General features: G+C 34.3%; 2 protein-coding genes across 2 annotated transcripts in view; one reads left to right on the forward strand and one right to left on the reverse strand.

Moving 5' to 3' along the window:
- Positions 1–220: 220 nt before the first annotated feature.
- On the reverse strand, positions 221–14,821 carry Golt1b (golgi transport 1B). Its single transcript, XM_027934253.2, has 5 exons — positions 14,675–14,821; positions 9,462–9,553; positions 7,959–8,137; positions 5,417–5,498; positions 221–2,753 (listed from the first exon to the last, which is right to left on the reverse strand). The coding sequence occupies exons 1-5, from the start codon at positions 14,697–14,699 to the stop codon at positions 2,715–2,717; spliced, it is 417 nt and encodes a 138-aa protein (XP_027790054.1). The 5' UTR covers positions 14,700–14,821; the 3' UTR covers positions 221–2,714.
- A 128-nt stretch (positions 14,822–14,949) lies between these two features.
- Recql (RecQ like helicase) overlaps positions 14,950–23,643 on the forward strand; it is a 35,793-nt gene continuing 27,099 nt past the window's right edge. Inside the window, exons 1-2 of the mRNA XM_027934154.2 lie at positions 14,950–15,037; positions 17,052–17,099. Coding sequence (XP_027789955.2) covers positions 14,965–15,037; positions 17,052–17,099 — 121 coding nt within the window. The 5' untranslated portion in view covers positions 14,950–14,964. The remainder of the gene's footprint in view (positions 15,038–17,051; positions 17,100–23,643) is intronic.

Raw genomic sequence — 23,643 nt, forward strand, 5'->3', positions numbered from 1 at the left:
TTTTTAAAAAATTTTAAATTAGTTTTCAAAATTAAGAATGTGAAGTCTTAAGTCTACTTGTATTTGTGATTACATTTAAACAATTTGAAAACAACAGATTCAAAACCATCTGATAGACAAGAAAACTATACATATGGCTAATTTAAAAAATTAGGTGAGTTACTTTGTAGTGCTAAATTAAACTTAAGAATTTCAAAATAAAGATACACTTGACCACTAATTAATAGAAAAGTACCCTTTTATTGATAGGTAAGACAAGTGTATTTACAATAGTCAATTGTTAGATTATATAATAATCTGACTGTGAGACTTTTTAAAGCAGCAGTATTCTAGGGATTACAATTTATAAGGGGAAAAGAAAAACATTCCAAATATGTTTCTGTTACAGAAAATACATTTGAACAATGACAGAAACACTTAAGGCTAAGTAGTATTAGACCTTTTCCTCCATCTCTATGGGAATAATCAAAGTACATTTTTGTCACAAAGACAGAAGGCTGATTTTGTGTATGTGTGTGTGAGGGAGAGAAACAATAGGATAGGGTTTCTGTCAGAAGGCTAGTATGTTTAAAAATAGAGCTCATCAAGGTTCTGTATAAGAAATATACAATGCTGCCAAGCAGTCCAAACTCACATTCGATACTGACTGCAGACTCATTTGAAGATGGAAACTGCTCTAGCCCCTGCAACCATATCAAGGACTAGGAGATTATCAAGTCCTTTGAAGTCCAATAATGCTTTCTGAAATAAGATTGTTGAAAAAAGGATTTCTGTTACAGTGCAAAGAACATTTTGATAGAAATTCATGTCTACAAAGAAGTTAAATGATACAGATGCTCCTTACATTAACATTTACTGTTCTTGCTCTAAAAAGGGAGAAATATCTAGCAATTGCAAATAATATGGGTCAGTCAAAAATATGTATTAAGAGTCCTACAGGGCACCTTATATAAGTCAGTTCTCAAAGTATATATATATGTATATATTTGACACTCTCCAAGTGAGGATATTAATTTTTTGAAGAACATTAGACACAACACTAGGTCTTTTATTATTCCATGAACTATTGAGGTAGGAGTCTCCATTTATCTCACTTTCACAGATTATATAATAAAGTCAAATGCAAGTACCAAAAATGACAGTAATCCACAAGACTGAACCATTACACTATATACCAAGTCTTTCCTTCTGCAGATGAGCAAGTTTGGGAGTTCTCTGTGCATCAAGAAACTTAATTAAAAATAACAAATGTTGTAATATTTTGTAGACATGTATATAAATAAATACCACAAATTTCAATTGTGATTTTATGTATTTTTGCAACTGTTAAAGAATAAATAGTGCAATCATTAGTGGTAACACAAATAGGACTGTGGCTTTTTGAAATGTGTTCCTACATCTATCACAAAAGCTGCCACCTTGGAAAACTAGGGAAACATTTGCTGTTTTTTACTGTCTGACCATCAGCAATGGAAGGGGGAAAAATCCACTATTTTTTTAGTGTCAGGTTTTCAAGAAATCATAGCCAGTTTAATTACAGTAAAACATCTTCAGCATGTGAACTTGCTTCACCCTCTCAGGGTGAAGACTGAGCACGAAGCATACGTCACATATACCAATATTTGTACGTTTGTGAAAAAGCTAAAAATTAGCTCAGATTACATGAACAGCCCTTAAAACACAGTTACAGGTTTAAATTTTTACATGTTACATTTTTAAAGTAAACATTACCAAAAGTTAGTTAATTTATGAAAAAGAAAGTAATAAATCACAGCTGAATTTTAAAAAATAAAAGAAAAAATGAAGAAAAACCACATCATGACATGGGAAAAATCTATTTGGTTTGCATCATTGAGTATCTTAAAAGACTACTCAATGAAACCAGCTTTGTAACATACTATTTCATGGTCAAGAATGCTTTTTATTAGATGTGTATATGTGATGAATGATACAAACAGGTACTTATGTAGTCAGACTCCCAAGAAGTATGAGTATTTTCAAAGTGCGTTACTGACCAAAACAATGCTTTGTGAGCTATAATTTAAGAACTAAAAGATAGTGAAGAATGACCTCTGCATATTCCAACAAAGAATCACTAGTTCAGATTTTCACCTGGCTTTAAAATACTAAGCTTTGGAAAAACCACAAAAGTTTTATTTTAACCCCATGTTTACAAAAAAAGTGATTCATACATGAAAACTGGGTTTTCACCGGGTTTAATACATTAAAATGACATAATCCAATCCTACTCATGCATCACTTTCAGAAACACAGTGCAACTGGAAATATTTTTGCCATCACAGTGGACATTTCTAAAAAGCAAATGCCTGTGGGTGTTCCTGAGCCTTCAAAATAATAATAATAATAATAATAGTAAAAAGAAAAGTAACAGACACCACAGTTCTCTAAGAATGGCTGTGTTCTGCACATTGTGGAAAGATAATAAAAATAGCCTTCTAGAGTTTCAATATGCCTCGTAACATGGATTTCATCTCCCTCAGTTTGCTCTTGCTGACTTCTTAGATCACTTGATTAGAAGCCTGTTTTCATTGCTTCTTTACTAATTGCTGTTGGTACTTTGTAGGCTACACCTTTTAAACTTCTGTAAAGAACATTACAAGCTATTTCATGTAATTTAATTTTGTGCTGAATATTCTTCAAAGAATTTTATAAATAATACAATATTGTAAATGAGTCTTCAAATTCTCTTGTTGTTATACCATATTGTTGCTTTCTCCAACTTTATCTACAAACTGTAAGGAAAAGAAAAGCAGATAATTAAAGAGAGTCTACAGCATTATATAACACTATATCAACATTTTAAATCTTCATTAAATAAATCCAGCTTTACAAGAAAATTTGTGGAAATTTAAAGTATGATCGACAATGATTAATCCAGTATTACTCACCACCATTTTCTGACACATAAAGATATATATTTTTTCAAAGTTGTTTTTGTATGACATGTTGTACATATGAATTAAGGGTGCAACATGAAAAATGCAACACAATGAATAAAAAAAATTGTATAAAATGATGTTAACACTGCTAGCTTAACAAAACAAAACAAAAACAAAAAAACAAAATTGAAATGTCAGCCACTCATGCATTAATGAACCCAATAAGATATTTCAACTGACCATTATTGTGGATCTCTTCGGGGCCTATGTCGTCTTTGAACAAACAGATTTAACTCCATTAAGTTCAATAATTAACAACAGCTATTGACTAAAAATACTTTAAATGTGTATTCTGGACTTCAGACTGAAAGTGGCAATGGCATTACAAACAGATTTAATGATGCAAAAATTTATAATTATTAAATATAAACTTTAACACACATTATGTAAATGGTTATTTACTTTGGTTACTCCACCCCAAATAAAAAGTAGTTTGGCTTTCTTCAGCATTCCAGATGGTAAAGATTGAAACAAAGTATGTAATTAGTGGAGATACTAAAAGTTATATCACCCCAGTGCTTATAATCTTATCAAATTCTAGCAATCATCTATTTCTTTCACTTCACACTTCATAGTTGTATTTAAATATTTATTATAACTAAGTACTAATGGCAGGAAGCATTATTCTGTCAGGTGTCCATTTATGCAAATATTGCAGAATTCTTAAATTAAGGACACAAATATTGAGTACAACTCTTTAAGAAATTTCAGTAAATTCAAAAGTCATTCTAAATATAAACATTATTACTATATGAGTTTGAAGATAAATGAAAATGAAATCAGGATATACCCCTATAAGCCTAGGTTTCAACATTTTGTATTATTACAGGTAGGTAATCAACACACCAAAGCTAAAACTTGCTTGGAAAGTACTCATGAATTTGCTAGAATTTTAAAGTAAATTTCAGAGCCAAAAAAGTACAACATTGTCTCTCTAAAGGAAAGATTCCAATTCTAAAATTAACCCATGGATAGAAATGTGATTAGGCTTATAGTGGTATTTATTTTCCTGTGGACAAGCCATCCTTTAGCTCTTTGAGAATTCAATCAATGCTATGGACTTTCTCTTTAGAAACACCTATAAAAAAATATGTACATGACTTTAGGAAACTGATAGACTTCCCAAGACATAACCAGAACTTGAGATTCCTAAAATTTGCTTTAATGCCCATTTGTCCTGGTTGTTCAGGATAGACTTGGAACTATGAAATTTCTCCAAAGGAGGAAGAAGGTTAGGCAATAGAGTTACTTCTGACATGGATCATATCCAGAGCCAAAAGGATTGTTCCTAATGCAGATCAACTCCAGATTCTTTTAGGATTTAAGGATCTCATTTAGTTTTAAAATTTATGGAGGCTGACTAAAAAACAGTTATCCAGAACTGTCTTGAGATAGACCAAATTCCCTCAGGGCAACAAAAGATCATCCTTCATTTATTTTTTATTTTATTTTATGTGGTGCTGGGGATACAGGGCCTTGTGTACACTAGGCAAGTGCTTTATTACTAGGTTACACACCCAGTGCATTCATTTAGCAAAAATGTTTTGAGTTTCTATTATATGCCAGCTGTTAGCTGGGCACTGGAATAGAAGAATGATTAAAAATAAAAGTCATCTCTGTCCCTGAAGACAAGCCTTTCTCTTGACAATCAAAACAAAGATAATGCTATGATAGGGGCGTGCACAGGGATGCTACAGAATCAAACCCCATGCCAGCAACAGCATGTCAGGAAAGATTTTTCTAAGGAAGAAATAAGAAGTTGAATCCTATAAGGCCTTCTGAGCCCCACTAATAGGTGGGATGACTTAGTATCAAACATTTACTGAAAGAACCTTAAATAAAGGGAAGAAAATTCTCTTGTCAATTTTTAAAATGTTTTCTTTAACTTTTACTTCTTATTTGATTTGACTCCTTTATTTTATCAAGATGAAAGTCAAGGTCTACCAGGGGAAAAAGACATGACAAGATTGTTCAAACTTTGGACAGGGCTGGGAAAAGAATCTTGTCAACTGATTTCCAGTGTAAGAGTCCTTTATCTAACTTTCTTAATCCATTCAAATTGGTATTACAATCTGAGAAATAAAATAAGTGCTAGACATAATGGTTTCTTTTTTATGTAATTGCTTCTAAAATTAGAGATTATATAAAAGTCAATGGAAAAAACCTTGAACTCTCAAAGAGAAAGGAAGCATAGCATTATCAATCTGAGTAACACTAAAAAATAGAGAATAGTAAAAATGGACATGGTGAAACAAAACTAGGTTTTACAGGCTTAGCAATGTTTATTTTCTGGTAAACTTGGTAACCAAGATTTATGTGAAATAGTCATTTATATCATAATGAAAAACTTATCAATTAATCATGTACCAATTACTCAAATTTCTAAAGGTAAGAAGCATCAAAATGTATTCATTTTGGTGGTCTAAAAACACATTGCTAAATACATGATTACTTACTGATCTAATTCCAGGTAAATTTAAGAGGGATCCAAGCACTGGCACTCTTCTAATAAAGCCAACAACCACAGGAAAGAAGCCCCTGGGAGACACAGAAAAAAGGTTCTTAAAACTTACATATTTCTATTACCAAGATCAAGCATGAATAACTAACTAAAAAGAAATGATGCCATTAAAAATGTGAATGTTTTAGAGAATCATGAATAACTACAAATGTAATGTAAAAACTTTTGACTACTGGTTAAAAACCTAAGAAACAGCATAATGAAGCTTAGCTGTGTTGTACACTCAGATTCTGTATTATCTTGGTTCAACTGCTAAAGATTTCCTCAACCATAGTGAGTTGTACGAGGTAAAACTGATCAAAAGAAAGGAGCTGTAGAGACCATATGTATAGAACCATGAAAATAATAATTGCTATCATTTACTGAATAAATAATAAGTGCCAACATTTAACGAACAATGACAGACTACCTGTCAGATGGTAATCCTCATATTGTGTCACATTTTTGGGTAGAAATACAAGCCCACAGAAGTTACATAGCTTCTAACTAGTTTAATTCTTGATCAGTTAAACTACCACTGTATAGGAAGAGGGAAATAGTTTATTTAAAAAATGTACAAGGAATAAACTTTCTCTGGGTCCTAAAGTTAGGCATATAGGGATGAAAATATTACAGTGGACAGAATTCAGAAATGAGCAATAATGAATCTGCAACATATATGGACTAAAAGGATTAAACAGAAAGCAGTAGCTTTTAAATTAGAGAAATAGTTCTTTTATTGATGGTGCACTGTACATATTTCAAAGACAATTATAATTGTTTTCTAGCAGTATTAAATCCAAAAGGATCATTTTATTTTGTTTTAAAATAATTTTTAAATATAAAAATGTGTGATTTCAAAGGCTACCATTTAGGATTACAAATATCTGGAGAAAGAATGTCAAAGATCTTTGGCACTATATCTCAAACTAAGAACACCTCAAAATATAAAACCCAACAACAAAAAAGCTTCCCTAAACCATGGAGCCAATATATCATTCCAAGTTACCAATGATGCTGACTTCTCATCCTTTATTCATCTCAAAGATCACTTTAGCATTTAACTTTTACTACTAAAATTCCTATTGAATGAAGAAAGTTAATGATTTCCCCCCATGGTCCTTAATTAAGGTACTCATCTTCTGCTGGAACATAATCTGCTATGATGAACTGCTCTTCCTCACCCTCTCCTTTCTTGGCCACTATGATCCTTACTTCTAGTTCTTCTCTGATCTTTTCCAGTGTTTCTTTCTCTTCCCTAAAATGTCAAGGGGTTCTAAGATTCCAATACTATCATTCTATACTCTGTGCTGTATCAAGAGCCTCTTAACTAGCTTCTCAGTCTTCTCTTTTCAATAGATGATTTATCCTGAGGTTAGAACAATTTTTCTAGAACACTTACCAGGCTGTATCCATTTATGCTTAAAAATCTTTGTACCCCTCTCTTCCCCAAATACTTGTCCCTAGCACAAATTTGGTAAGAGAATAAAGTAACAAGTCATTCAAAGAAAGTTTGCAACCTGACCCCAAACTTCCTTTTCCCCCTCATTGCCAACCATTTTCTTCCATTTATCACATGTTCTTTTTCTGCCAGACGATTATTTTTAGAACAAGCTGTGACTTTCAAGACCCTGTCTGCTACTTCTCTCAGTCAACTGCCCTTCATTTTCTCATTTATGGGATGAATTCTAACTCATTCTTTAAGGTACAGTTTATTTGTTAATATTTCTTACCTCTGCTTGGATTAATTCCTTAATTATACATGCATATATATATAAAATAATATTATGACTATATATATAATATTATGACTATATCTGCCTCGTATCTTTATGGTCTTCTTTCCATATTAGAAATGAGAGATTTCCTAAAGCAGGTTTGGCCCTTAAGTTGTTTTTATGGCTCTTGTAATAAAGTGCCCAGTAGACAAAAGACAAAGGATATGCATTGTTTAAACAAATAATTAATGCCAACCTTAATAAAGGTATTTTCTCACATGCATGCTTTCGTTGATTTACTTGCTAACTGCCATTTGTAAAATATTCATTGATCCAAATCGCCCATAGTTCCTTTGGTACAGGATTTGCTAATATGAATATGCACTAATAAACAAATTACAGTTAAGTGGACTGTCACTTGAACTATGAAGTATCAGTTTTTATATGTTAAAATTCTAGATGTGTCTATCTAGCTATCACTGTTTATTTAGTTGATAAAAATATCAAACACAAAGATATTGTTTTAAAATGACACTAAAATGAATCTTACTGCATTGAAAGTAATTTACAAGATAATTTATACTTATTTAGGCAATCATGTACATTTGGTAAGCATTTTTATAGTTAGTCGATCTAAAACCAAAATAAAAGATTCAACCTAAACCACAATTCATTAAAGGAAATGATCATATTACTGACACTGATATATGTACCTGAGATTTTAAAATAATTATCTGATATGCCAGTTTATTGAAAGAGAAAATAAAATCATTGCCTTACCTGAACAAGAGAAAGAATCCATAAATTTCGAAGATCATGCCTATCAAAGGCCAACCAATAAGGACTACAAATACACCACCTAGGAAAAATCCTGTAGCTTTCATTTTATGTTTTTGGAAGAAGAATCTGAATGTTCTTTCTAAACCAATTACAAAAGCCAAGCCAGCCACAAATAAAACCTAGAAGAGAAGAAAATGCAACACAGGAAAAGTAGTTAACCAAGCATAAATTTAGGTCAATGCTAAATATAATAAAAAGAAGGACATTTGACTTTTAACATGGGCAACTGGCCAAGAGAACAACCAAGAAAGAAAACCAAGGAGTGGGTTTAAGCATGTTAAAATTGTAGCTGTATTCCACTCATCTCATTCCTTTTCTATTTGATTAAAAGGAGAAAAAGAGAAACAAACAAAGATGTTACAAAGGGGCATCTGTGTTTACAGTAGTTTCCTTAGTGTGGCTGGATGAGGATAGCTTAGTGGAGTGATAAGCTGGCAAGGCTCAGACAGAGAAGCTGCCTATAGACACGTCACTCAAAGGTATTCCTCCTGGTTCCAAAATATTCACATGGGCCAAAAGAGTTTCTATGGATGGGAGAAATATTGACATGACTAGAACACAGTAGGAACAGAACACACAATGCAAAGCTAGGAAGGATATTCCAGTTTTATTACTTCTAAAATATCTGCTTGGCATCAGAAATAAAAATACAACCAGGTTTTTAAAAATATACATATATTTTGTATGTTCTGTTCATGAACAAGTAGTGGTGATCTATTAAGAGCCTTCCTTTTCCTGTGTTTTATTTTGAAATACTTCCCTTTCCCATTGTTCTTCATTAGTGAAAACTACTTCACACAGATGTATATTAAGCCTAACAGTTCAGCTTCATATTCTTGCGTACAAATGCTGTTTATATTATCATTTATTAAAAGACCAATTATGGTGTCCTTTAAATGTACTTCAAAAGAAATGTAATCATTATTCAGTAACTTTATTGCCTTCTTAGGAGGGTTATTACTTCTGGAGCTCTTATACAACCCCCACACGTGGACAGTGCACTACACATTCCAAATAGCACATAACCTTTCTAAGCAAGTCAATTAATAACACAGTGGTATATTTTAAAAGGTTTAAAAGGTTATTTAAAATCTGTTTATTTCATGCAGCTCAATCAAATGTAAAGCCTCAGATGTTTATAGTCAAAACATTTTAATACATTTACTAAGACTATCAAGGCATCTATTTTGAATGGCCATTTAAAGACAACCTTTACTTAATTTGGTGTAACTTAACAAAACAGTTTTGGAATTAGAACACCTCATTAAGTGTTCATCTTTTATTTAAACAGAAAGCTGACAGGTTGCATTCCTGATGGAAATACAGTATATAATAGTAATTACACAGGAATAAATTATATCTCCCAAATCTGACAGCAGGTAATAATTCATTTATAGTTAAAAATTCTTTATGAATTCAGTTAAAATATATTCCAAAACTCACATTTCCAATAGCCAGTAGTGCTTTGTCAAAAAAGAGAATCATTCCAAAGAACAGGAAAAACACTCCAAATCCTGTTAATCCCATTCCAATTTCTGCAATAAAAGTTATATGGTTAAGGGTAGAGAAAAATTAAAGTCACATTAATATCCCTGTAAACTAAACAAGAATAATTTTCTACTTTTTCTTTTGGTTAATATAAAGAAATCGCTGTCCAATATTGCAGGTTAACTTCATAATGACATTCATTCAGATCTCAAACAAATTAAACTGACATCAGCAAATTACCTCAGAATTTAAAACTATGAATGGGAATGCCTAATCCTCATGTAAGGAGACAGAATTTCTTACACCCATAATAGAAAAGATAAATCAGATGTTAAATCTTTGATTGTATTTTTTCCCTCTCAAAACCTCTCTGGCATTAGACATAAACATAAAAATTTCCTTTATTTATTGCTTTTCATATTCTATAATTATTACTTATATGTACAATATCTGTACTTCTTAAAATTAATTCCTTCCTCCACCTATTCTAAATGTTATAGTAGGTCAACACAATCTACTTCATTCAATTATACGTTGCTTCTCACGGTGACAACAAGAAATATTTTGAGATTATGGTAGCTGTTGTTTCAAAAAGTTAATTTTCAGAAGGTCAGGCATTACTTTTCACTTTTTGTTAAGACATGGTCTATGTTACCCAGGTTGATCTGAACTCCATGGGCTCCAGTGCTCTGCCTGCTTTGCCTTCCATGTAGCCAGGATTACAGGTGTGTGCCATGCCTAGCTCACTTTCAACTTCTTGATGGCTTATTATGAATTTATCATCTATCAATTTATCTGTACTACGAATCCATTCATCTATTTAAGTTTAGAGTCCTAAAATCAACTCTCCAAAATTTCAAATACTGTTTAACCTAATATTAGTATTCTAAATTTTTACTTTATCATTAAACAACAAAGATCAACTATTAAGAGGCCAGGAACTGTTTCACATACTGAATATACAATAGTGGACAAAGTATAAGGTTTGACATCTAGGTTCATCTTGCATATAAAATTAGTAGTTTTATTTAGTTTATATTCTTAGGTGTTATCTTTTTAGTTTGAAAGGTCTTAACTTTCTAAGGTGACAGACACACTCTTCTGTTTAAGCTACAAAACACAATCTACTAAGCTACCTCTTTGATCATTTTAGTTTGGTTTTTAGAGAAAACAGCCATTATTTTATCTAAAAGCACTATCAGCATACAGACAATGAGTCAGAGGAGAAGCTGTTTTTGGAAACACAATATTAAATATACTCTTAATGATTTATTTTTAAAAAAAATATTTATTTTTTAGTTTTAGGTGGACACAATATCTTTATTTTATTTTTACATGGTGCTGAGAATCAAACCCAGTGCCTCACATATGCTAGGTGGACGCACTACCACTCCACATCCCCAGCCCACTCTTAGTGATTTCTAATCTGTTACTTAACCTTTTTGCCTCAGCTCCAGAAAACTAAAATCTAGGTCACAGTTACTTCAAAAATTCTTAAGCCACATAAAATGTTCTGATAATTGGAAAATTTATATCAACTTTATCTTTTTCTTTATTTCTGACCTCCTAAATTTCCTGATAGCTATTATCTTCTCTTCTAGCCACCTTTTGCTCCCAATGTCAGTCTGAAAGAATTCAGGTACCTGCCTATAAATACAGAAAAGTTTAAATGCATTCCACCAGTATAAAATTTCAATAAAAAATTGAGGCTAATATTTCATGCTTAAATATCTTAAATGAATTAACAAAAATAACTATTTAGATATTAGATAAAATTTCCTATAGGAAAATATGGGTAAAAGAGCAAGTAAAATTCCATCGTACAACTATTTAGTAGCTGGCATTTAATTATTACAGCTGTTATTAAATGACTAATTTCTATCTTTTCACAAATTATCTTAATGATTACATAAACATTTTAAGATTCTGGCTAATCAGAAAGGAAATGATATAGAAATATACTATGTATTGAGAATTTACCATAAATTAGGCACTATATGGTTTTTTACACAGCTTATATAAATTAATCATCCCAACACTACTAGAATGTAGAGATAATGAAATCATGTTAGAGACAGAGGAAACTGAAATTCAGAAAGGTGACTTAAGTTGCCCAAAGTCACACTTTTGGTTAAATGTTTTAGCCAGGTCTATCTGAACTCAAAGCCCATATGATTAACTATTATTAACTATTATAAATACTTCTACCCACAGGATGGATGGGAGTGTGTGTGTGTGTGTGTGTGTGTGTGTGTGTGTATGTATATTCTCAGTTTAAATACATTTGGTAAAATGAAACTCAAGGATATTGGAGTACACTGAACTTCGGGAAAAACACACTTAGGTGATTAAAATTTGATATTACTTTATACACTAGATCTATTAAAAACTGACTGCAGTGAAAGAGGACCACATCTGATAAATGGCTTATTGGTTAAGAGTTGTTTATACAGTATATGGTAATTCCTTTAATAAAATTGTGAGGTAAACAGTGCAATGGCCCCTTGTTTCATATGGACAACCAAGGACTCAGAGAGATTAAATGATTTGTCCTGGAACATACAATCAGCAGAAATATCTTTGTGTGTGATACTGGTATGGAGTCAACTTAGAATGCAAGTCTGGTCTTCTCACTTTCTAGCCAATGGTCCTACAACTACAACACAGGAACCAAAACATTCCTACTGCTTTATTCAGTATAAGTCAGAAGGGAACAGCTGTTTGTAACACCTTAGCCAAAACTAGCCCTGGCATGATGTTCCCAAGTATTGTCAGATCTACATAGGCCCAAAGACTCAAAATGGTCTCATTACCCTTTCTCATTTCCAGAATTCCTTTCCTCCCCATCATTACCCATTCAGAAGCCCTGTAAGGCTATTAAAAGCCCTACATAGAGCTGCCTTCTTTCTACTAGAATAATAGTAAAATAAATTTATCTTCCTTTTGTATTGTATCTTCATACTCCTACCCTCAAATTAAAAAAAAAAAAGTTAACAGATTAATGAAAGCAAACTAAAAAGTGAATTTATTTAACATTAAAAAACCTATTATGGAAATTTTATAAGGAACAATATGTGTAATCCAATGGCAATCACTGCTAGCATTTTAGAACTTATTCATAATTGATTAAAAGCAGCACTGTCTTACTATACTCTTAAAAAAAGTCACAAAAATAATTCAACTGGATATCAATTGAATATTATGATAGAATTTTATGCAATGTGAGAAGATGAAGTGACAAATTAGATACAACATGAACTGGCTCTATCTCATCTTCCTTAATAAATCTTTTTGTTTTTATGGAGTGGAGAGAGTGCTATTATAGAATCCCCTAAGACAATCATGAATTGCTATTTTTATTCTACTCTGATTAGTGTTTGGTCACCCTCTCCTAGAATTGAAATCCTAGAATAATTCTGGCAAATCACTTGAATGATGGCCAATCTTTTGCAGTTAAACACAAACACAATTTGAAACTAATTATTTTATGTTTCAATCTATTCTCTCACCTAAAACATCTGGTAAGTTAAAAAAAGAGTAAAATTACATCTTTCTCACAAATATAATGAAGTCTGATAAAACCCCTTGTTTTGGTGTTTGGAAAGGTAGACTAGGCACTCATTCCTATAATAAATCTTCAATAGAAGAGAATCTCTATGCATAGGATAAGTCATATTTTAATATATACATATATATTACAGACTCAGATCATTCTAGGAACTCAAAGTTTTTTTTTAGATGCTAGTGGAGTACACTGAAAAGAACAAAAAGTTTTTGAGCCAGCAGAACTAGGATCAAGTCTTATTTCTGCTATTTTTCTTATGAATTTCTTTTGTGCCTCAATTAATTTATGAAGGGGCATGCTTCTCTCTGCTTTACATGGCTCATATAAGAATTAACATGATTTATACACATGATAAATCGGAAGAAAATATATAATTATAGTAGATCTAAAGGTCTACACTTACATATTTTCTCTTTTCTCATCAGAGTGAGGCTGATGGAACAAAACGTACCAAAATTGGTAAGTTTCCTGGGCCAGAGCAAGTGGCCCCAAGGTCCAGACCCCAGGTCCAGTTTGTACTGGGAAAAAAAGAGCCTGACTGGGGTGGCAGTGTGCGGAGAAGACTTTAAAAGATCTGTTAAGTTCAAGTCTGCCATGACTTGAATCTAAACCTTAAGACTCCATTTTGAAATAGAGCATTTTAAATGAAGTTCTACTTTAACTTCAGAGGATTGTTAATTCTTATAATTTTGAAAATTTGAGTAAGCGTACTCACCCAAACGGAAGGCATGGAAGACAAAAGAAAATGTGCAAAAAGAGACTATCATGATCATTAAAAGGTAAGGAAGCAAAGAGTTTAAGCAGTTTGTAAATAAAAAATAAATTATTAAGATTCACAAGAAGGAATAGAAAATTGGAAATGTTATCTTTCAAGAAAAGGAAACATGGAACCGTACAGATGACATGGGCTTGGAGAATTCTGGCAGGCAGAAAGTGATGCCAAAATAGTAAAACAAGTCATAAAGCATACTATACAATACTAATGAAAGAAATGTTTTAACTGAACATAATGTGGTTTTTTAATGCTGCTGAAACTTTGGCAGGCAGAAAAGGGAAATTATAAGGGATTTTTGGAAGGCAGCTTCCAGTGGTGGCGAAAGGAAAATATTCAAAATATTTAAGCACGATTTGAAAAACAACCCACAGCAGGTGACATTCAAAATACCACCTCCCCAAAATTAACCAGTCAGTGACTTGTAAAGGACTCCAAGTATTTCATGTGCAGAACCGACCCCACTGCGCGGGCCGCGCACCAAACTTTCTCTCGTGGCGGTCCGGCGGAACAAAGAGCCCATCTCACCCGGGTGAGGAGAGCAGCGCGACCCCGTCGCGAGACACTCTCAAGTAAAGCTCCCCTTCCCCAGCTTGAGCGCTCCACCCAGCCCCATCGACTCTTCTCCCAGGCCAGGTCGGCTACTGCAAGTCCAGCCCCGGTCCGCTCCAGTCAGTCCTCAGGTCCCGGCAGCCCTTTCCCAATCTCGCAGGCCACCGCCCCAACGCAGAGCTTCATTCATTGACCCAGCCTGAGCGACCCACGGGCGAAACGAGCCCGAGCGAGGGGTGAGCGGGGATCGAGGCGGGGACCCCGGGGACAGGCGCTTACTCTGGGTGTCCGTTAAGGAGATCATGGTTGCAGTGGTGAGGGCAGCGGAGGCAGCACCTCAGAATGCCCAGGGTGGAAAGCTGAGTAGGGAGAAAAGCCGGGGAGCAGCCCCGGAGAGCCGCCACGTCTTCCGGAAACACGCAGCCACCCACACCTCAACTTCAAGACAGCTTTCCATTGGCTAAACCTGCTCACAAAATCAACCAATAACCCGTGGTCTTGTTCCATGATGCGCATGCTGGCCACGCCCCTTGCTCAATTAGAGAAGGTTATTATTTGCGATTGGTTGAATGTGTCGACCCGGAAGGGTGGATTCTCCCGGCTGGGTGGCGGGAAGATTTTATTGCAGAGCAGGACCTACAGGTGGGTAGCGGTTTCCAGGCCCTGGCTATTTGGGCTTGGGGACCCGGGTGTAGAAGGCGGCTTCTCTCACCCTCATGGACAGAGGTTGTGGGGTAACTCTTGTTAAAGCTTTGAAGGGACAAGAGGACGCTCCTTTGATCATTTTCTTAAGAGGGCGAACCAATCCATCCAGGATCACTTCCTTCCATTCACACTTTAGCGGAGGAGAAATCAGGGCGTTAATCACTGCCCTGCTTTCCTTCAGCTCAGGCTTTTGAGTGGCAAGTTCGCTTATGGACCATTTTTGTTTTTGTTTTTTCTTAATCTCTCCAGACTTTCACTCAGGAAGCTTTGCTCCCCAAACCCCTTTACTAACAGCCATCATTTATTTTGAAATTACACTAAGGACGCTTCTTCTACCCTCTGCTTCACAGTGACATAAGAGAGGGAATTATCAGTACCTGATGGCTGCGAGTTGCAGGTGAAGTGTAGTGGAGGGATGTTTATCTGGTTTAGACTGTTGGACCTCAGCGGCATTTCCTTCAAATATTGATGACGGTTGTCACTGCGTAAAAACTTTCCTGTGGATGCCTAGTCGACTTCTGACTGGAAGACTTGCTGTATCTTATTAATTTTTGAATTCATTTTATGTTGAGATATTTTGCTATCAAATCACGTTATTTGGGGAAGGATCAGTCTTAATAGCATAATCAAAGGAGTCATTTAAAACAGTAGGGAAAAACTGGATATAGATCCTACCCTTTCAAAAGGGTAGATGTAGATAGTTTGCTAGGCGATGTGGATGTAAAGGTGAAGAGACTCAAACCCTGCTCAGCTAGAGGACCTTATAGTTTATGGGTGGAATGTCCTATTTCCAGGAGGAAGTGAAGAGATAGTTACGTAAATAATTAGAAGTCCTTGGCTATCACCATTTCTTAACTGTCTTTCAATGATGTGCCCATTCCATATTTTTAGCATGTAAACCCTTGCATGTCTTTCCAGCCTTTTGGTGGCTTCAGAATTCTACGTAGAAAGAATTGTTCTATATAGGAAATAGTCTTAGTAAGGCTAGGATGCTGCTGAAGCTATCTTTGCAGAGCACTAACATAGTTTTAGAAAATGTTAATTGTCATATGAGAGAGTTGGGGGAGGTTTTCATAGGATTATGGGGAATTTAAAATTCCTTCTCTCAAACTTTATTTTCCACTCGTTCATATATGTATGCTTAGATTTTAGTCATTAAAACAACACAAACCATGTTTTCTCCCCATCACTAACCTGTCCTATTTTCTCCTCCTGAAATCTAACCCAATAGAATAGAACACCAATTTCTCCTTTAATATTAATATTAAAATATAAATATAAATTAAATTATATTTTATATAATTTAATTTATATAATAGAATACCAATTTCTCCTTTAATATTAATATTAAAATATAAATATAAATTAAATTATATTAAATATAAATTAAATTATATTTCTTTGAAGCAAGTGCTCAATAAAGTGTTGAATGATTAATTTATTTTGACGTATTTTGCTTAATCTGGGACATTTGGATCTATCCAACTTGTTATTTATGATAGATTTTATCATTTCAATGTTGCATGCAGGGAAGAAGGCTTAGAGGAAGAAGGTGTGTAATTTTGGGAAGGTCACACAATTATTTAGTGGCAGAATTGTTTAATATTTTTACTTTTTTCTACATCACTTTTGTTGGAGTTTGATAAATGTTATTGACATTGTAATTATCCCATGTATGTTTATGTGACTTTGGATACCTCTCTAAAATCTAGAGGGTTTTCTAAAAACAACAGTTACAACAAAAACATTGTGGAAGAAACATGCAGTCCTCTTTGAAAGGTCAATAGTATTCCTTCCTTTTTTTTTTTTTTTTTTTTTTTGTGGTAATGGGAGATCAAACCAGGGCTCCATGCATGCTAAACAGGCACTGTTTCAATGAGCCACATCCCTGGCCCAATTAGTACTGTTTGTTTAAAAAAAAATGGTTGTTGTGTTTGCTTTTCATTTTTAGAAAGAAATTTGGATTTCCAACTCGATTTTAGAATGGCATCTATTTCAGGTTAGTGAAAATGATTATAATTCACTTTGTTCTATATTGAATTGTAAGCTCCTTGATAAATGTTTGTTTTTAATATGTTTTAAAACTTCTAATTATAGAAATGATGGCTTTTTCAGCTTTCTAAAAAATCATGGTAAAAGATACACAATGTTTCCCATTTAATTATTACTAAGTGAACAGTTCATTGGCATTAAATACCTTCACAGGGTTGTGCAACCATCACAACCTTTTCATCATCCCACTGAAACTTTGTAACCATTAAAACTCATTAACTTGTTACTGTGTTTCCTTTCTATGAATTTGACTATTTTCAGAACTTCATGTGGTGAAGTCTTTTGTGCCTGGCTTATTTCATGTAGCGTAATGTCTTCAAAGTTCATCCATTTTGTAACATGCATCAGAATTTCATTCTTTTTTTTTTAAAGCTAATAATATTCCATGGTATGTATATGCTGCATTTTGTTTATCCACTCCTCTGTTGATGAGCATTTGGTTGTTGTTTTTTTGCCTTTTGACTATAATGAATAATGCTACTGTGAACATTGGTGCAGAAATGTCTAAGTTCCTCATTTTAATTCTTTTTTTTTTTTTTTTAGGTATTTTAATAAATTTATTTAAACAGCCAATTTATTACATTTTACCAATTTGATATCTAGCTTTACATACACTAACAGACATAAACATTTTAGAAGATCAAATCTTTATCTTTGTAAATCATTTTAAGTCTAAAAGGGAAAAAAAAGAAATGTCCCAAAAGGGGAGAGTTACCAAGTTAAAATCCTTCAATGAACAGTAACTACGATGAGGTCATTCATCAGGAGATTGCAAAGATTTCAATGAATAAAACTCCATTTTCTTCCTAGGGCAATGTAATATATTGTAACTCACAGTCACCCAAAGGTCAAGAAGTAAAATAGCTATTTGCAGCCATAACATAATAACTGGTGATAATAATACTCACTGTTGCTTCAGTAATTCACTCTGAGAAGATTTTGCCTGACATTGAAATCAATTCCATGTGCATAATCTTGCCACCAGCCTTTAATACCATGTTATTCTCTTTTTCATTAGAAATGGATAAAAACTGTCAATAGCAATTAACCCTAACATACGAAAAATCTAAAATAAACATTCTACAAAGAAAGTAATTTAAAGAAAACAGTCATCCAAAGGACAAAATTATTTTCAATGTCTATTTATGCTCAATACAGCATTTCTAAAAGAAAACTATACCAGGCGAAGATAAAATATAACAGAAAGTTTAAAAAAGTGAACTTTTAAAGTGAACTGAATAAAAAAGAACACTAAAAGTGCATATTTTGCAAAACTAATATGAAAACTCTAGCTAAAACAAGATCATATGATCAATAAAATTTATTTTAATTGTGTATGTATGACATCAGAATGGATTTGGATTCCTTGCACAAAATTGCAGCACTTTTCATTTCTGATTGTACACAATGTACCATTGTACCATATGTGCAGTCATACATGTACCAAGGTAATAATGTCTATCTCATTTCACCATGTTTCCTGACACCATGCTCCCTGCCCTCCCTTCCCTCCTCTTTGCCCAATCAAACTTTCATTACTACTTCTGGGCTAGACAAAATTATATAATAATTAATAAACATCAGCCAATAATTATAAGGGCATGTGAATCATACTACACACCCTCATTTTTTTGCTCAGATTGCTCATTTTAATTCTTTAGTGTATGTACCTAGAATTGGAATTGCTTGATCATAAGATAATTCTATATTTAACTTTTTGAAGAACTGCTATACTGTTTTCTAAAGTGGTTATACAACTTTATATTACCATTAGTAATGCACAAGGATTGCAAGGAATGATGTTTTTGATAGGCTTCTAAGAACCTAAGAACATGAAGAAGAAAATAAATCACTTATAACCCTGCTACTCAAATTAATACTGTTAACATTAGTTTGAACATATTGTTTTGTAGTATGATTTTAGAAATATAATGTAAATATAGAATATAGATATATTGTTAAATAATTGTGTATGTATTTATTTTTTAATACCTCACTGTTTTGCTTTTTCTAAATGACATTATTTGTTTGTCTTTTTAAAATGTAAATTGAACATATTCAAATCTAAATCTGTGTATTTTTCTGAGTATTTCCTTAAGATAAGTTCTTAGAAATAGAGTTGTTTGAAGCTTTTTTTTTTTTTTAAAGTGCAAAAAAGAAAAACATGCATTATTCTACCTTTCAGACAAGCACTTGTAGCATTTTGATGTATTTCCATCCATTATTTCACAAACTTGATCAGCTTTTGTTGTGCTTATAGATAAGATCTTGCTACTATTTGGTTAGGATGGTTGTCAGAGGCAAGGAACTTCTACTGTGAGCATGTTTCAGTCTTTTATATGGTATAGTGAATATGGTCTTTGCTACATACTATCTCTACTCATGGAGTAACAACACTGGGTTCTTTTCAGACTAGAAAGATATATATATATATATATATATATATATATATATATATATATATATATATAAATAAATAAATATATTTATTTATTTAATATGTATAGTATATTTCAGAAATATTCTATTTCTGAAGAATGATAGTTCCCCTGCATCAGATGTAAACTTAGGAACACTGGAGTGCTTAATTTACTATGCTCTTGAGATGAGATAGTAACATAAGCCCTATACATTTGCAGCCCCTCTCTATTATGGATTGGTGAAATCATTCACTTGACGTTTTAATCTCATTTTCTATAGTAACTTGTGCTGTTGTTAGGCCAGAATTAGAAATGGCATAATTCTGAACAATGTAAAATAGTCTGATTTATTACAACTAGTTGTACTTTATTTTTAATCCATTGTGGTTTTGTCTAAGATATGATGATGTTGACTTTGTTGCATGCATTGACATTAACATTTGTATCATTGATTAGAGAAGCAGAAGTACTCTCGTGTTATAAAGGATTTATCATAAGGGTTTGTCCTTATGTGAATATGGAAGTCTGTCTCTGTTGACAGTGTGTCTGGCACTGAGTATAAAGTTGGCAGAGCCAGCAAGTGGGAAGAAATGATGGATGTGAAGTGAGAAAAGCAAAGACAAACTACTACTTAAAAAGATGTACTTCTGTTTCTCACCAGAACATGTATTAGTCTCATTGCCACTTATCCAATTTTGAGATGCAGGATATCTGTTAGAAAATTGGTGTGCTTCATCATGGAATTGTGCGCAACCTGATTGAGGTTTCAGAGTAGCTGAAAGAGGCCAGCCAAGAGGCCCTGGAGGAGCTGCAAGCGGCAGCTGGAGTTGTGAGCCCTGCTGCTGCCCCATGCCAACAAGGCCACCTGCCCTGGACTTACCCTGACCTTCTTAAATATGGAAAATATAGTTACTGTTCACTTCTACCTTCTAAATGACTAGCAGAGTTCTCTTATGCAGACCTACCCCAGAACTATGCAGGCAAGGGAATTCTATGAAATGTTGTTCTAACCTAACTTAGTTATTACAGCACAGAACCACTAGATTTTACCTCTTGCCTATGAGAATATGTACATTCATTTTTAATCGTATTTAACTTCCAAGCAATAGCACAACCATGCTTCTGCCTAAAATAATGTAAGTATCAATCAAGTACATGCTGACTCTCTCCCCAAAAGAGGGTACAAATTCTCTTTATTCATTTTTGAATGATGCTTATTCTTCTTTTTACTGAATCACATTCTCCCTCATAATCTTGAAACTTAAATCCTGACACGTGAGATTAACTACCATGAACATGTTTTTTTTTTTTGCTTTGTTTTGGTTTGTTTGGGGTATCAGGGATTGAACCCTGGTGTGCTTAACTACTGAGCAACATCTCTAGTCCGTTTGTTGTTGTTTTGAGACAGGGTTTTACTAAGTTGCTTAGGATCTCCCTCAGTTCTGGCTTTGAACTTGAGATCCGTCTGCTTCAGCCCTTCAAGCTGCTGGGATTACAGGCATGCACCACTGCACCAGGCTATGAACACATTTTATGAGTCACATCCTTCCTGATAATCTTGAAACTTAAATCCCAATTTATGAGGTTAACTACTATGAACATGTTTTATATTAGATGTTCAGGGAATAGGAGAGGGACCAAACAAAAAACACAAACTTAGTTTATTTACAAATAAAATCAGAAAAAAAGTCTTAAAGCTACTGTGGTTCTTGTTTCTCAACTGGTCTTATGGTCATAGCTGGTATGGTCTTAGCTGCCTTCTTCAGCTCCCCATTCTGTACCCTTTGCCCTCAACAAGCACCTCAGCTGGTCATGGGTTCTTGCTAGGTGAAGACTTCCTTTAGCAGCTTGCTTATATTTGTTTACTGTAATTTTTTTAATAGTATTAATCACAGGACGTGGTACTGTTAAGATGTACCCTAGAGGATTGCTGACATTCCATACTCCTTCTGTGTACAGTAACAGTCTATTTCCTCTTATAGTCAGGCTCACTTAGCCCAACCATTACATTAGCCCCCTTGTTTGTCTGTTGACATGAGAAATTCAAAGTGGCCAAGTGGCAGTCAACTTCCAGTTTAGTGGAACACTTGCTTTTTCCCTTGGTAGAAGCACTGCTTCCTTGTTAACCAGAACTTCAAGACCAGCAGTCCAAAGTTAACTAGCTGATCACTTGCAGTAATAGTGAGAGGAGTCACTCCCATTTGTATCTCTGCTTCCCAGGCCAGTGAATTGAAGACTTGGGGGAAAAACAGGATTCTTTGGTGTACAACTTAACATAGAGGATGCTATTCTCTCATTTAAAGTGTTGCCACCCAGCTGTCATCTAATTGAATATTTGAAATGCCACTCCATTCTCTCAGGCCAGCTGCTTCAGAGGTTGAGGAACATGATGAGACCAGTGATTCCTTGAGTGCCAGCCTTCTGTTGTACTTCATTTGCTACGAAATGAAATTGCTTCTTTGGTCAGAAGCAGTTTGGTGTGGAATATAAAGACAATCCATAAGGCATTTTGTAAATTCACAGATGATAGATTTAGCAGGAGCATTGCTGGCAGGGAAGGTAAAGCCATATGCAGGGTAAATGTCTATACCAGTGGAACAGAATGTTGCCTTTTTTATCATAGAATGTTCCAATGTAATCAGTTTTAGATTAAACATCTGGCTGTCTCCCAGAGAATGGTGCCACAGTTGAGACTCAGAGTTGGTATGAGCTGTTTGCAATTTGGGCACTGAGCTATGTTATAGACAGCTGTGTGTGTGTGTGTGTGTGTGTGTGTGTGTGTGTGTATAGAGAGAGAGATAGAGATAGATATTGGCCTTTGCTGGTGAAAGTTTATATTGCTTCAACATGGGTACTTTGTTCTTGACCTCATTGTACAAAGACAGGCTTGGCTAACAATGTGTCTGACTGATGTCCACATCATATTGTCTACCTGAGTAATTAGGATCTATCTTTGTGAAGGTTACTTTTAGTGATTATTCATATGGGACACAAATATCTCCATATTCTGTGCCTTTTCCTCAGACCTTGCCAACAATTTCCTAACCATCTTGCCAATTCATAAAGCCACTCTAGTGTACTAGTATGTATCTGTACCTCAGGCAGGGTGAAAAATCCTGTACACTGCTTGAAGATGTGCTGCTTGGGAGATTTTTCCCTTCCCATTGTTCTTCAGGGACCCTTTGGAGAAGCACTGAGTGCTTTAGTAGTTCATTTTTGGATAGTTCCAATATACCATGCAGTCTTTCGTAAATTAGTTCTGTGTGTTTTTCAGTCCAGTAATAAGGAACTAGTCACAGGGAACTCCGGCAGGTTGATGAGGAGGAGTCTAGATAGCAGCATGGTTCACTTGCTCGTGACTTCACTTAGAACCTGCTTGGGCTCAGTTTTGCTTATACCACTTCTATTGTGATGATGGAAGTCTGCCTTATGAATTGCTGGGTCAGATGATACCTGACTGATGATAGGCAGTGCAGGCAACTTAATCTCTTGTAAGACCCAGGAGCAAGCCAGAATATATTTCCAAAAAGAGGATAATAGTTATCTGTAGAGAATGATATAGCTTTACTACACCAATCACGATGGCCTATGTTGTGTCTCATAGGTACAGCAGAGATGCCATATAGCATCACTGTTCAAGACAGACTTGAAATATTGGCAAGTTTGTTGGGTCAATGTTAAGACAAGATTGTATGGCAGTATTGTCTCTTGTTTAGGGTCCTATTCAGAACAGACAGCTTCTTGGGTTACTTTGTAAATGAAGTACATGTTGCTTCCCAAATCCAAGTAGTCCCATGGGGCTTTGTGCCCTCTGTTAACAATAAGGGGTTCATGGGCTGGGGATGTGGCTCAAGCAGTAGTGTGCTCACTTAGCATGCGTGCGACCCGGGTTAGATCCTCAGCACCACATACAAACAAAGATGTTGTATCCGCCGAAAACTAAAAAATAAACATTAAAAAATTCTCTCTCTCTCTCTCTCTCTCTCTCTTTAAAAAAAAAAAAGGGGGGGGGTCCATATATCCAAGCTTGCTGTTTTAATCAGCTTTTTCACTGCTATGACCAAAACACAT

Source organism: Marmota flaviventris, chromosome 3 (assembly GCF_047511675.1).
Source record: "Marmota flaviventris isolate mMarFla1 chromosome 3, mMarFla1.hap1, whole genome shotgun sequence".
Taxonomy (NCBI): Eukaryota; Metazoa; Chordata; class Mammalia; order Rodentia; family Sciuridae; genus Marmota; species Marmota flaviventris.